The sequence below is a fragment of the Saccopteryx leptura genome, unplaced genomic scaffold (assembly GCF_036850995.1).
Source record: "Saccopteryx leptura isolate mSacLep1 unplaced genomic scaffold, mSacLep1_pri_phased_curated manual_scaffold_85, whole genome shotgun sequence".
Taxonomy (NCBI): Eukaryota; Metazoa; Chordata; class Mammalia; order Chiroptera; family Emballonuridae; genus Saccopteryx; species Saccopteryx leptura.
Genome location: NW_027095767.1, coordinates 18,024 through 30,000, shown reverse-complemented (window position 1 = coordinate 30,000; position 11,977 = coordinate 18,024). Strand labels below are relative to the sequence as shown.

General features: G+C 60.5%; 1 protein-coding gene across 1 annotated transcript in view; it reads left to right on the top strand.

Annotated features, from left to right (window-relative positions):
- Positions 1-1,457, top strand: part of LOC136387113 (collagen alpha-1(I) chain-like) — a 3,244-nt gene extending 1,787 nt beyond the window's left edge. Inside the window, exons 1-4 of the mRNA XM_066358181.1 lie at positions 1-223; positions 277-460; positions 839-1,131; positions 1,191-1,457. The exon at positions 1-223 is cut by the window's left edge and continues 1,787 nt beyond it. Coding sequence (XP_066214278.1) covers positions 1-223; positions 277-460; positions 839-1,131; positions 1,191-1,457 — 967 coding nt within the window. The remainder of the gene's footprint in view (positions 224-276; positions 461-838; positions 1,132-1,190) is intronic.
- The last annotated feature ends 10,520 nt before the right edge of the window (positions 1,458-11,977 follow it).

The window sequence follows — 11,977 nt, the reverse complement described above, 5'->3', positions numbered from 1 at the left end:
GACCGCCGGCCGGGCCCAGCGGCGCCCTCCCCTATCTCGGCGAGGGGAGGCGCGGGCCGCGGGTGACCGAGCAGCACCAGGGGGGCCCCCCTTCTCCGGGGCAGGGCGTCTGACGCGGAGAGCTCTCTCAAGGGAGAGGGGGGGCGCTCCCCCGGGTGCCCACGAGACGCGCGGCTACAGTAGCCGCTCTCACACTCAGGAGGGGCGGCGGCTGGGGGGTTCGGTACCCCAAGGCACCCTCTCGGATCGCTAGAGAAGGCTTCTTTTCTCACCGAGGGCGACACCGCCCCCGCACCCAGCGGCACGAGTGACCCCCCCCTTCGTCGGGCCCCCAGGGGGCTCAACCGGGCGCTCGGCAGCCTCGGGAACGGCAGAGCCGGGGAGCCGCGCCAGCGCAGAAGCGCGCGGGGCGCGGAGCGGCAGCGCACACGGGGCAACGGGAGCGCCCGCGGCCGGGGCCGTGACCTAAAGGGGAGAGAGAGGCCCCGGTGCTGCCTCGGGCCCCTCCATCCCCCCCCTCCTCCCCGCCACCGCCTACTCTCCCGCCTGCTCACACACCGCAGGCTGCTCTCCCCTCCCCCTGAGCAAGTTAAGGGGGGGGGGGGCGAGGGGCCGCGGTGCCGCGCCGAGACGAGCACGAAGGGCACCGGCCCAACACGCGGAGCTCGAGGCAAGGCTACACACGGGCGGGAAAGACGCGGCGGCCTGGAGGAGAGAAGAGAAACGTGAAAGAACGGCGGGCAGCAGGACAAGTCGGTCACAGCCAAGTGGCCGGCTCCAGCGAGCTCGGCCCCGGGCACGGACGCTCCACGAGCCCCGGGCTCTGCCAACGCTGCAGGCCAGAACGCAGGCCAGAACGACCGCCGGGCGCCCCACCCCCTCACGCGAGGGCGGCGGGCGCACCCGGCAGGACCCCGCCACGCCAACAGCGGCGACGGCGACCCGACTCCCCAGCGCAGCGCCGGCGGCCCGGCGGCCCGACTGAGGTCACGGCTGGGAACGGGGGAGCGACGGCACCTGCTCGGCTTCAGGCACCTGGGGGCCAACCCGGAGCACTCCAGGGGCACCACGGAGAGGCAAGCGGAGACGCGACCGCAGCGCCAGAGCAGCGCGCGCGACGCGGCAGCAGCGGTAAGGGCACCCCCCCAACACAGGGGGGGGACCCCTCGCAAGAGACGGAACCCCCAAAGGCTGGGGGCAGGGCGGAGGGTGTCCGCTGCGTCAAGAGACCACGGGCCCCGCCGCCACCAGGAGGCAGGGGCCGCGAAGTCGGGCCGGAGTCCGCACCCTTTCCCTCCCGCGCACCGGCACTCGGGGCGGAGGAGAGGGCAGGGGACCGCAGGCGGAGCGAGAAGAGCGGCCCCATTCACCGGGAAGGTCCGTCCCTCGTCCGGCGCGGCTTAGGTCCGGCCCGGGAGAGCGCGACGTCACCACATCGATCACCTGAGGGCCACTAGGCCCCTCTCCCCCCCAGCGCCCGGGGGCGCCCACGCGCCACGGAAGCCAGGGCACACGGGGCCGAGACGGGGACCGGGGCCGGGCTCCCGGTCACCACCCAAAGGGCCCCTACAGGGTCGCCGACAGACAGCGTGCCGACACTAACCTCCTGGTACAATCTGCGCCCTCCTGGCGACACGATGGCGTGTCCCGGCGACCGGGGTCAACCCACGGACCTCACGGGCCTCCCCGGAAGGGAGGCGCGGCCACAGGACACGCGGCAGCCCCCATCGCGCGTGGAGGCACGGGGGGGGAGGGGGGGCGCCCGCCTCCCGGGACATCTGGTCGACAGCCACACCCCCTCGCCCCACAGGACAAGGGAGGAGAGCGTCCTGCGAGCAGCCCGAGGGCACGCCGGCGCAGGAGGGTGGCGGGGTCGCCGCGCCCTTAAGGCGCTTCCCAGCCGTGACTCGCTGAGAAGTGCGAGGAGGCGCCCACGATGACCCGGCCTCCCCGTGAAGGGCCGCGGACCGCCCCGGGCCACAGGCAGGGCCGTCCCCCGTGCTCCCCTGACTCCGTATGCCTGCGGGGAGGGGGAGGGATGGCCGATAGAAGCCGAGCCTGACGCCTGGAACCCACGCCGCGCGCGTGCGGGCATCCAAGCCCCTCCCGCTCCCTTCCGGCAGGCCGCACGGGACGCAGGCTGGGCGCGGGCGCGGGCCGGGCCCCTCTCGACTCCGCATCCGTCGTGTCTTAGACTGAGTGCCGCAGGCCTGCCTGCTGCGGCCCAAAGGCACCGAGGCCGGGCCCAAGATCCGGAGGGTCGCCCGTTCGGTTCCCAACCGGCGCCCGCCCCTGGTTCGTGGGCTGGGTCCCCGCTTTGCGGAGCGTGGGACGCGAGGCGCCGGATACAACACCACCGGTCCCTCTTCGAAAGACGGCGGGCTCCCTCGCTCCCTCGCTCCCTCGCTCCCTCGCTCCCTCCCCTCGCTGACCTTTCTAAGAGGAGACAGGACTAAACTCGGGGAACAGGACACCAGTTCCTTAACGCGGAGGCGCCGCTGACTGACGAGAACACCGACGCCACGGCCGAACGCGCCCGGGCCCGCCCGGGCGCGGTCGGCGCCACCGGAGCGGCCGAGAGCCACCCACCTCCACTGCCCTGCTCGGGCGCGCGCTCGGGCGGGCCGTCCACGCGGGCCGAGGGACGGCCGCCGGCGAGTGCTGGTCGACCCGGCCGGGCCGCCACACACGCGCGGCGCCGCCGGCCGCTCCCTCCCTCGAGTCTCCTGCAGCTCCAATCTCCGGCCCAGGGGCCCAGCGACGACGCCCCGGCGCCACCGGCACGAGGCCGCCCGCGCCGCCGGAAACCCGGAAATCACCCACGGGCACCGAGGCCGCGTCACCTCCCTTCTCCTTCGCGGGGGAAAGAAGCACTCTAAAAGCGGCCGCCAGGTGGCTCCCGACAACCGGCGCCAACGTCAGCGGCACGGATCCGGATCGCTGGGCCGCGAGCGGTGCCCCGGCCGCCCGCCCGGAGGACGCCTCTCGCCCCGGCACGCCACGCCCGCCTCGGAGCTCCCGGCCCGCCACGGCGCGGCCACGGCACGACCGCGGCAGCGGGAGGGGGACTCGGAAAGGGAACCTTGGGTCCTACCGGCGGCCGCGGCGGCCGCCGCCGGAACCAGGACACACGGCCCAAGGAATCCTTCTGCGACCCGTCGCCCAAGAGAGCCGACAGACGACGGGCGGGGGAGCGGGGAGCGGGGAGCGGGGAGCGGGGAGCGGGGTGCGGGGGGGGGGGGGCGGGCATCGGTGCCCTGTCGGCTGTGGGCCGCAGATCTCAGGGAAACTCACCCTAAGGACGTCTAGGCGGGGATGGGGAGCGGGGAGTCCGTGTGTCTCAGCCGGGGTCAACGTGGACGACGCGCTGTTTCCACACACCAGGCTTTCCGCTTCCGTCCTCCGCCAGGGCACACGCAGGAAATCAACCACGGTGAGCGCTTACGGAGTCTGCCAACAAATGGGGGCGGGGAGCGAGGCAACCACACGGTGATGGTGACGGGGGAACACATGGGGATGTTTTTCTTTTCTTTTTTATTTATTTATTTGCTCATTCAATCATTCATTCATTCATTCATTCATTCATTCGCTTATTTGTTTGTTTGTTTGTTTGTTTGTTTGTTTGTTTGTTTTTAGAGAGTGGGGAAGGGAAGGAGTAAGAGAGGGAGAGAAACACCCATACGTGGTGGTGGCCTCTGGTCCCCAGCTGGGAACCCGGCCCGCAACCCAGGCATGTGCCCTGACCGGGAACCGAACCCGGACCCTCTGGTTCGCAGGCCAGCGCTCAACCACTGAGCCACGCCAGCCAGGGCGGGGGATGTTTTCCTTACTCGTGTCTACCTATGGAGGAAGGGAGGGAGCGACGGAGAAGGAGAGGGAGAGAAACACCTATGTGCGGCTGCAGAGAAGAGAGGATATAGAGATTCTTTTTCTTTTTCTTTTTTTTTTTTTTTTTTGAGATTCTTTTTCTAAAAATCTCTCTCTCTCTCTCTCTCTCTCTCTCTCTCTCTCTCTCTCTCCCCCCCCTCCCTCCCTCCCCCCCACCAGGTCACACACACGCACGCACGCGCCCGCCCCCCCCCCCCGGGGATCCTCCTCCAGACTCATCTCCCTCCCTCCCTGCCTGCCTTCCGAACCGAAAACCCGCAGCTTGAGGAAGAAACGCTGAGTCAGTGGCTCATCTCACCACAAGGGGGTGGTCTGGCCTCAGAAGTGGCTCAGACGGCCGGAGGAGGTGGGGGAGGGGAGGAGGCTGGGGGCCGGAGGAGGAATCTCATCTTTCCCACTCTCTGGGCTTCCGCCCTCCCACCTGTCCGTGTCCCCACAGCGCGCCCCCCCCCCCGAACGCCCCCAGCGTGTCTTCCCCACCCCCCAACCCCCCCCCAGCCACGCACCCCACCGCCCCACGGAGTCAACGTCACTAGAACCCACGGGACGAGGGACAAGGGACACCTTCGGAGGGCAGCCCCGCTCCTTTCCACCCTGAGGGGCACGAGAGCGATTCCCTAGGGAAAACGGACCCGAATGATCCCTCAAGGGTGGACACAAGACTCCCCCACCCTCGCTCGAGTCAGCAGAGGGCCGGGCACGTGGACCCTCGGAACGGGAACGGACAGACACCCCCCCCCCCCCCAACCAGAAAACGTGCTTTCCGAGGGCAGGAGAGGGAGACGGTGAACCGAGGCAGGCGGAAGGGGGGGCGGGGGAGACTCATCTCCCCCACCCGCTCGCCAGGTGCCCCACCCATCCCAGTAGCCCCGCCAGGTGTTCCCAGCAGCGGGGGCGGGGCAGGGTGGGTAGTATGGGTCCCACCGACACGGCTGGGGGCGGGGGCGGGGGGGGGGGCCGGCGGAATGCGGGACCCTCCGTCCATTTCCCTCAGGCACTACCATATCTAGTGGACTCCGACCGGAGCCACTGCCAATATTTCTCCCACCGTGGTCTCTAGATAACGTCTCTTCCCTTATTTCTGTGTCTGTGCTACCACCACCACCACCACCACCTCATATCACGGATCGATTGCTGCTGAAACGCCAGCGCGCGTTTCTGGCCGCCTGGATGCTGGCAGCGTGGGGCTGTGGCTCACCGGTCTGATCCGCACCGTCCCGCTCTGTTAGGAGACCCTAGGGAGAACACCGGTTAGCTGGGGACTCCGCCCAGCGGGGGCCCACGGGCGACTCGTGGAGGTAGATGTAGTGTAGAAATAATCTACCAGACTCGCGGTGGTGGTGGTGCTGGCGGTGCTGGTGGTGCCGGTGGTGCTGGTGTTACCGCCCCGCCCCCAGGAACGGCCATTTTCTTTATCTCTCAGTTATATCTATAGGGAGGGAACGGTTGCAAGCACAAGATCTGAACGTATCTATTGCTTTCGGGGAGGCTCGGAAGCCCCGGCCCCGCATCTGAAAGGAGAGGGGCCTGAGAGTGAGTCGCATCCCTTAGGGCCCGAGGGCCAGATACCGAGGAGGAGGCTTAAGGACCCTGAACCGTCGCCTCCCTTGGGCAAGTCTCAGAAAAACAGGTCACTTTTGGAATCGGACGGTCGTCCTATCTGAACCCCACAACGTGTGTGAATTCGCGGAGCGCATGCCACCAACGTCCCCGTCCTTTACGGGTCGTCCTACGGACCCGGTCCGCCCGTCCTCGCTCCCGTGGGGCCCGCTCATCTGTGAAACCCCCCGGGGGGGGGGGGGTGGCCCACCACGTCGGCCCGCCGAACATGTCGAAAGAAGTACCAGAGAAGGGGAGGGTGAGGGAGAAGAAATAAAGAGAGGGGCCAGGCGAAATGTGCGTAGGGCAACCATTCCATTGTATTCTTATACCCGGTTCCTTTTCTGCCGTTCTACATGGATGACTTCACGGGCCTAACGGGACGCGGGGCTTTCTCAGTCACTGTCTGCGAACTCAGCGTCTGGGCACATTTCGTGTACTGGCCAGGATGCAGTTTTCCTTTCTCCCTAGTCTTTGTCCCTGAAGTACTCTGAAGCCTAACGGCCAGATAAAATGCCCCTTGACGTTTTCATCGCTTGCTTCGTCATTCCGGGACACTGCCTAGCAGTGTCGGTAAGCACACTGGGCTTTTCGCTCTCAGAGGACCTCCGACACCACAACGTGTCCCCCGGTTTTGGTTTTTGTTTTTGTTTTTTTAATTCTTTAAAAATATTTTTCTTTATTTATTTTTAGGAAGGGGGGAAGGGAAGGAGTAAGAGAGGGAGAGAAGCATCCATGTGTGGTTGCCTCTGTTCCCCAGCTGCGGACCCGGCCCGCAACCCAGGCACGTGCCCCGACCGGGAACCGAACCCAGACCTCGTGGTTCGCGCAGGCGGGCGCTCAACCACTGAGCTATGCCAGCCAGCCCCCCCCCCGTTTGTTTGTTTGTTTGTTTGTTTGTTTGTTTGTTTTGTTTTGTTTGTTTAATCGGTTTTAATCAGAAATCGCAGTAAGCCCGACGAAGCCTGTCACTCGGTTTTCCTCTTTGTGATTTCGGAAGAACCAGTCACCGATACGCTTTAACGTGCATCATGTTAGGATGATTCACAGGCAGTCCATTAGCTTTGGAAAGCAACACACGTCCGTTGAGTCTTTGACCACGATGGCAGTCGTCAACATCTCGATCCATTTTCTGGTTTGAGATAGGGCCAATGCTGTCTCAACCTTAGGCCGGGGCTGGAGGAATTCACCATTTAGATCATCGTGGGATTGGCGGTACAGCTCGTACTTTCAGCTGAGTTATATCATGAAAAGAAACACGAAAAGTACCCTAGTTATTAGAAAAACGTTGTCAGAACACAGCGGGAGAGCGATACGGCGTCCTACGACCTTCACTGACGGAGAGACGTGAAAAGAATGGTTATCTGAGGAGCGTCTGGCATACACTGCGTACGGAGTTGATGGACGTCCAAAGTCATTCAGTGGAACGATGTCATCTGCAGGCGTCGTCTCGGTTCTTTACACGAAGGGTCTTCCACGTCATCCCACGGAGGGCCTCGATTCGGGAGCGCGCTCGAGGCGTGTGCGGAGACTTGTGTGTCCGTGTTACGGCCTCACGTGACATGCTGGCAGTTCGGCGAAGTCCTGTAGGAATAAACACACGCGGAGACCCTCTCCCCCTACGTTAGTCATTTCTGTGGCTCAGTCACGAAAAACGTTCCACCGATCGAGCAAGTTTACAAAAGAGAGTGAAACGCGTTAGATTCCTGGGAGAAGGCTCTAGACTCGACCGATGAAATCCGCCTGAAGGGGTGTGCCCCCGCCCCCGCCCCCGCCCCATGCCAGGACACGCCGATCCAAATAAAGATGGCCCTGGAGAGGGGTCGAGGCCTTTCTCCCACTGGTGGGGATCAGCCACCCTTATCTCCCCAGACTGACCGTGTCCTGGGAATTCTTTTCACGTCACCTCCTCCACCAACGACGCACGTGGGCCCCGCTGGACGGAGCTCACACCATCTGGCCGCAGAACGGGTCCCCGAAGAGACCCGCCGCAGTGACCCTGAAGCCGTCACCCACAGGAAGCTGTGCCCGGTAAGGAAATGATCCGTGCGCTCTACCCGTACACACCTATTTCTGCCGTGAAAGTAGACGTTCCAGGGACGGTGGAGGTTGTGCTACGCTCTCATCCACAGCTGTCGTCCCAGTCGTGGTCTGAGACTGTCCTCGGCAGCCCGTTACCGGCATAAGAAACGGACACGCGGATTCACGGGACAAACAGGATAGAAAGCCCAGAAACAAACCCTCCCCGGCGCAGTCCATCGACGATCGACCAAAGTCGACCAAAGCACATACAAGGAAGGGGCCAAAGATAGCGCACTCAACGAGCGGTGTTGGGGAAAATTGGAGAACTACCTACAGAAAAATTAGAGAACTACTACCTTAAAACACCACGCACAACACGGTCTCGGGGGCCTTCCATGTTAGACCGGAAGCCACCGAGAAAAACAACAAACAAACAGACAAACAAACACAACACAGCACAGCACAACACCCTAGGAGAAAACGCAGGAGGCAAGATCTCAGACATCGCCCATAGAAATATTTCAGCGAACATATGTCCCAAGGCGAGGGGAAATGAAAGGAGAAAAGAAGAAGAAGAAGAAGAAGAAGAAGAAGGAGAAGAAGAAGAAGAAGAAGAAGAAGAAGAAGAAGAAGGAGAAGGAGACAAGACAAAAGAGAACAAGACCCCACCGAAAAACGAAAACCAGAAACCGGGAGTACGTCACACTGCAAAGGTTTTGCGCAGCCAAGACAAACATCCACAACAGGAAAGGACAACCCACAGAATGGGAGAGCGTATTCGCCTGATCTAGCCGATAAGGGGTTCCTATCCAAAATCACGAGAGTACTTGCAAAGCTCGACGCCAGGTCCACAAACAAGCCAACGACCCCATTTCCAAGTGGGCAAATGGTTCGATTCCCAGCCGGGACGACACGGCTGGGTTGTGAGCGAAATGAGAGGCAGCCGGCACATGGCTGTTTCTCTCCTCTCTGCAACCGCACAGATACTTCTCTCCTTCTCTTTCTCCCTCCCTTCTTCTCTCTCAACAAACAAACAAACAAACAAACCAACCAACCAACCAACCAACCAAACAAACCAGCCAACAAACCGTAACCTTAAAAAAAAAAAACCCACAAGGCGATACCGTTCCATACCCATCAGATTGGTTATCCTCCACAAGTCCACGAGCAACAGGTGCCGGCTAGGATGTGGACAAAGGGGAATTTTTCGGCACTGTCGGTGGGAGTGCAGACTGATGCAGCCAGTGTGGAAAGCGGTGTGAAGATACCTTAAAAACATTGAAAATGGACCTGCCTGTCAATCCCACTTGTGGGAATGCATCGGAAGGAACCGAAAAGCAGTGATTCGAAAGAACATAAACACCCCTAAGTTCACTGCGGCGCTATTGACAACCGTCCAGATGTGGAAGCAGCCCCCGTGTCCATGAATAATAGATGAGTGGATAAAACAACGATGGGACATTTACACAGCGGAATTTCACTCGGCTAGGAGGAGGGAAGAATAGGCTTCCCCTTGCAACACTATGGATGGATGTGGAGAATCTCACGTGAAGTGAAATAAGACAGTCGCTGGAAGACAGATATCGGGTGGTTTCCCTCCTATGTGGACTCTGATGAATGCACTGGACTAGCAACCGAAACAGAGACAGGCTCACAGATGGAGAATACAGGAGACAGCTGGGGTAGGGGGTGCACTTCAGGAGATGGAGGGATTGAGAACAAAGGAAAAAAGACCCATGGATACAGACAGCAATGATGTGATTGCTGCGGGGGAGGGCAGTAGGAGGATGAAAAAGAAATCGAATGAATAGAATCACATCGCAGCGCATCGCATTACATGGACATGACATGACATGACAGCACACATGATAGAAAGAAACTGTCCGGAAAAGCTATTGACCGAGAGAGAGAGAGAGAGAGAGAGAGAGAGAGAGAGAGAGAGAGAGAGAGAGAGAGAGCAGGGGGGAGAGAGACTGAACTGGAAGCTTTTTCTTTTTTAGATCGTATGTATTTGTGTGTTTGTTTGAGCGTTTATGTGTTTATTTGGAGGAAGGGAGGAGAAAAAGAGAGGGAGAGAAATATCTATGTGCAGTCACACAGCAGAGAAAAGAATCCATGTGTGGCTACCTCTCACATGCCTGCACTTGGCTCCCAACCCAGGCATATGTACCCTGACTGGGAATCGAACCGGCGACCTTTTGACTCACAGGGCGGCACCAATCCACCAAGCTGCACCGGCCAGGGCTCTCCCGAGTTAGCTTAATAAGAAGCTAACTCTAATTATGAAATGAAAGGAAGGAAAGAAGGAAGGAAGGAAGGAAGGAAGGAAGGAAGGAAGGAAGGAAGGAAGGAACGGAGGAAGGAAGGAAGACTCGGAAGCTGAGGTCATAGCAGGAAGCCAAGTACCCAGAGATAGACAGGTAGCCAGTGATGCACCTGACACAAAGGCATGTGTATTTTGATTTCAAGTTCAGTGTCCCTCCCTCCATAGCCTGTGTCACACCCACACTAACACAGGGAACTCTCTGGCCTAAAGAATATTGTACAGAGGAGGAGAGAAAGATAAACGGGGCCCTGTTTAGTCTCATTCTGCTGCCATCATGTGCTCAGAGTATTGAGGTCAATGCATGATTTGGCTACTTTCTTTTGCACTTTTGTGTTCTCTCTCTCTCTCTCTCTCTCTCTCTCTCTCTCTCTCTGTCTCTCTCTGTCTCTCTCTCTGTCTCTCTCTCTGTCTCTCTCTCTCCCCCCCCCTCTCTCTCTCACCATGGCTGAATACAGAACACAGTTTCAGTGTTCATTTCATTTCAGCCTTTGATTCTTGAGAGTCTATCTATCTATCTATCTATCTATCTATCTATCTATCTATCTGTCGTTTATTTTTATATTTAGGGAGAAGAAGGGAGGAAGAGAGGGAGAGAAATATCTGTGCGGTTGTAGAGAGAAACAACCATGTGTGGGCTGCCTCCCATTTGGCTCACCGCCTAGTCCTGTGACCCCGACTGGGAATCGAAGCGGCGGCCTTTTGGTTCGCAGGCCGGCTCCTTATCCACTAGGATACGCCAGCCGGGGCTCATTTCAGTCTTACTCCCTACCATCCAGGGGATAGGAAGAAAATAGATGTCATGCCCCAACCCCCACGAAAAATCTGTAGTCGCTCTTTCCCTTGTGTTTATGCAAATGATCGGGCAAAATCCGAACGGGTCCCAACACAGTCACAGAATGGGTCGGTCCTGGCTAGGGGGAAGGGGGCGGGGTGGGGTGGAGGCTCTTTCGCGGGCCGTTTCTGTTTTGTTTTGTTTTTGTTTTTGTTTGATTCTCTGGTGTTCAGTTCGTTTGTTTCGTGGACAGGAGGAAAGAGCACTGGACGGGGAGGTATTTATTGGTTCGGGAAGGTCGGGCAGGACTCCAAGATGCGGACCAGCCCATTTCTCAGAAAATCCAAAGAGCCTTGGCGAGCTCACAGTGGGTGGGGCCTTTTCAGAAACAGGACCAGTGCAGAGATGAGCTTGGGTCCTCCCGGCAGGCGGCCTCTCAGTAGTAACAAGAGAGGTTCCAGGAGCCAGCAGGCAGGGCCCCGCTCCCCGCCCCGCCCCCTCCCAGACCAGGCAGGAAGCCTGGGTCAGGGGCCAGAGACCCAAGTCCCCTCGCGGAGTCCCGCCCCCCCCCCCCCCCCCCCCGTCCCCCGAGCCCCGTTCTCAGCCAGACAGATAAAGGGAACGGCCGTCCCAGAGCACGTCTTATGTCGTCCACGCACGTCTCGCCACCTCGGCCGCTTTGCCTCCGGGCAGCCAAGTCAGCTTCACCCCTGTTTCAGTTTCCCCCGAGGCCAGAGGCCCGGGTGGGTGGTCGAGAGGGAAGGCCAGTCAGAAGGATTCATTCCAAAGGACCGGGCCCCAGGGCTGCATTCACATGCAAATATCCCCCTGCGGAAGTCCAGAAACAGCCTACTGCTCTGGGCTCCTTGGAATTCCTGCACCCTTAGGCCGCCGCTTGAAAAGCGCAGAGGGCTGGGGGGTGGGGGTGGGGGTGGGGGGTGGGGAGGGGTGAGAAGGACGCTAGAAAGACTGAACCGGGCGGGTCGGGGCCCAAAGAATCCGCCTCCATTTCCCAGCCTAGGACATCGGCCGGCCCTCCGCCATTTTGAGAATCCTGGGCGGGGGGGCGGAGCGCGAGGGGGGTGTCGAGGGGGAGCGGGATCTGGCTCCAAGGTCCCAAAATGGACAGTGAACAGTCACTCTCTCTCCAGAACCTTAGACGCCCTAGGCCTAGCCTGGGGGGCGTGGGGCAAGGAAGACACAGGGAGGAGGGGAGGCCCCGGGGAGGGGGTTGATCCCGACTCCACACACCGCCCCCAACCCCTCCGCCCGCAGTCCCCTGACCGGCCAGCGCACACTCCCACACCCACACACTGGAGCACCGGTAGTCTGTTTCTCTATTTCATCGTTCAGTTCCCAGGTGGAAGGAT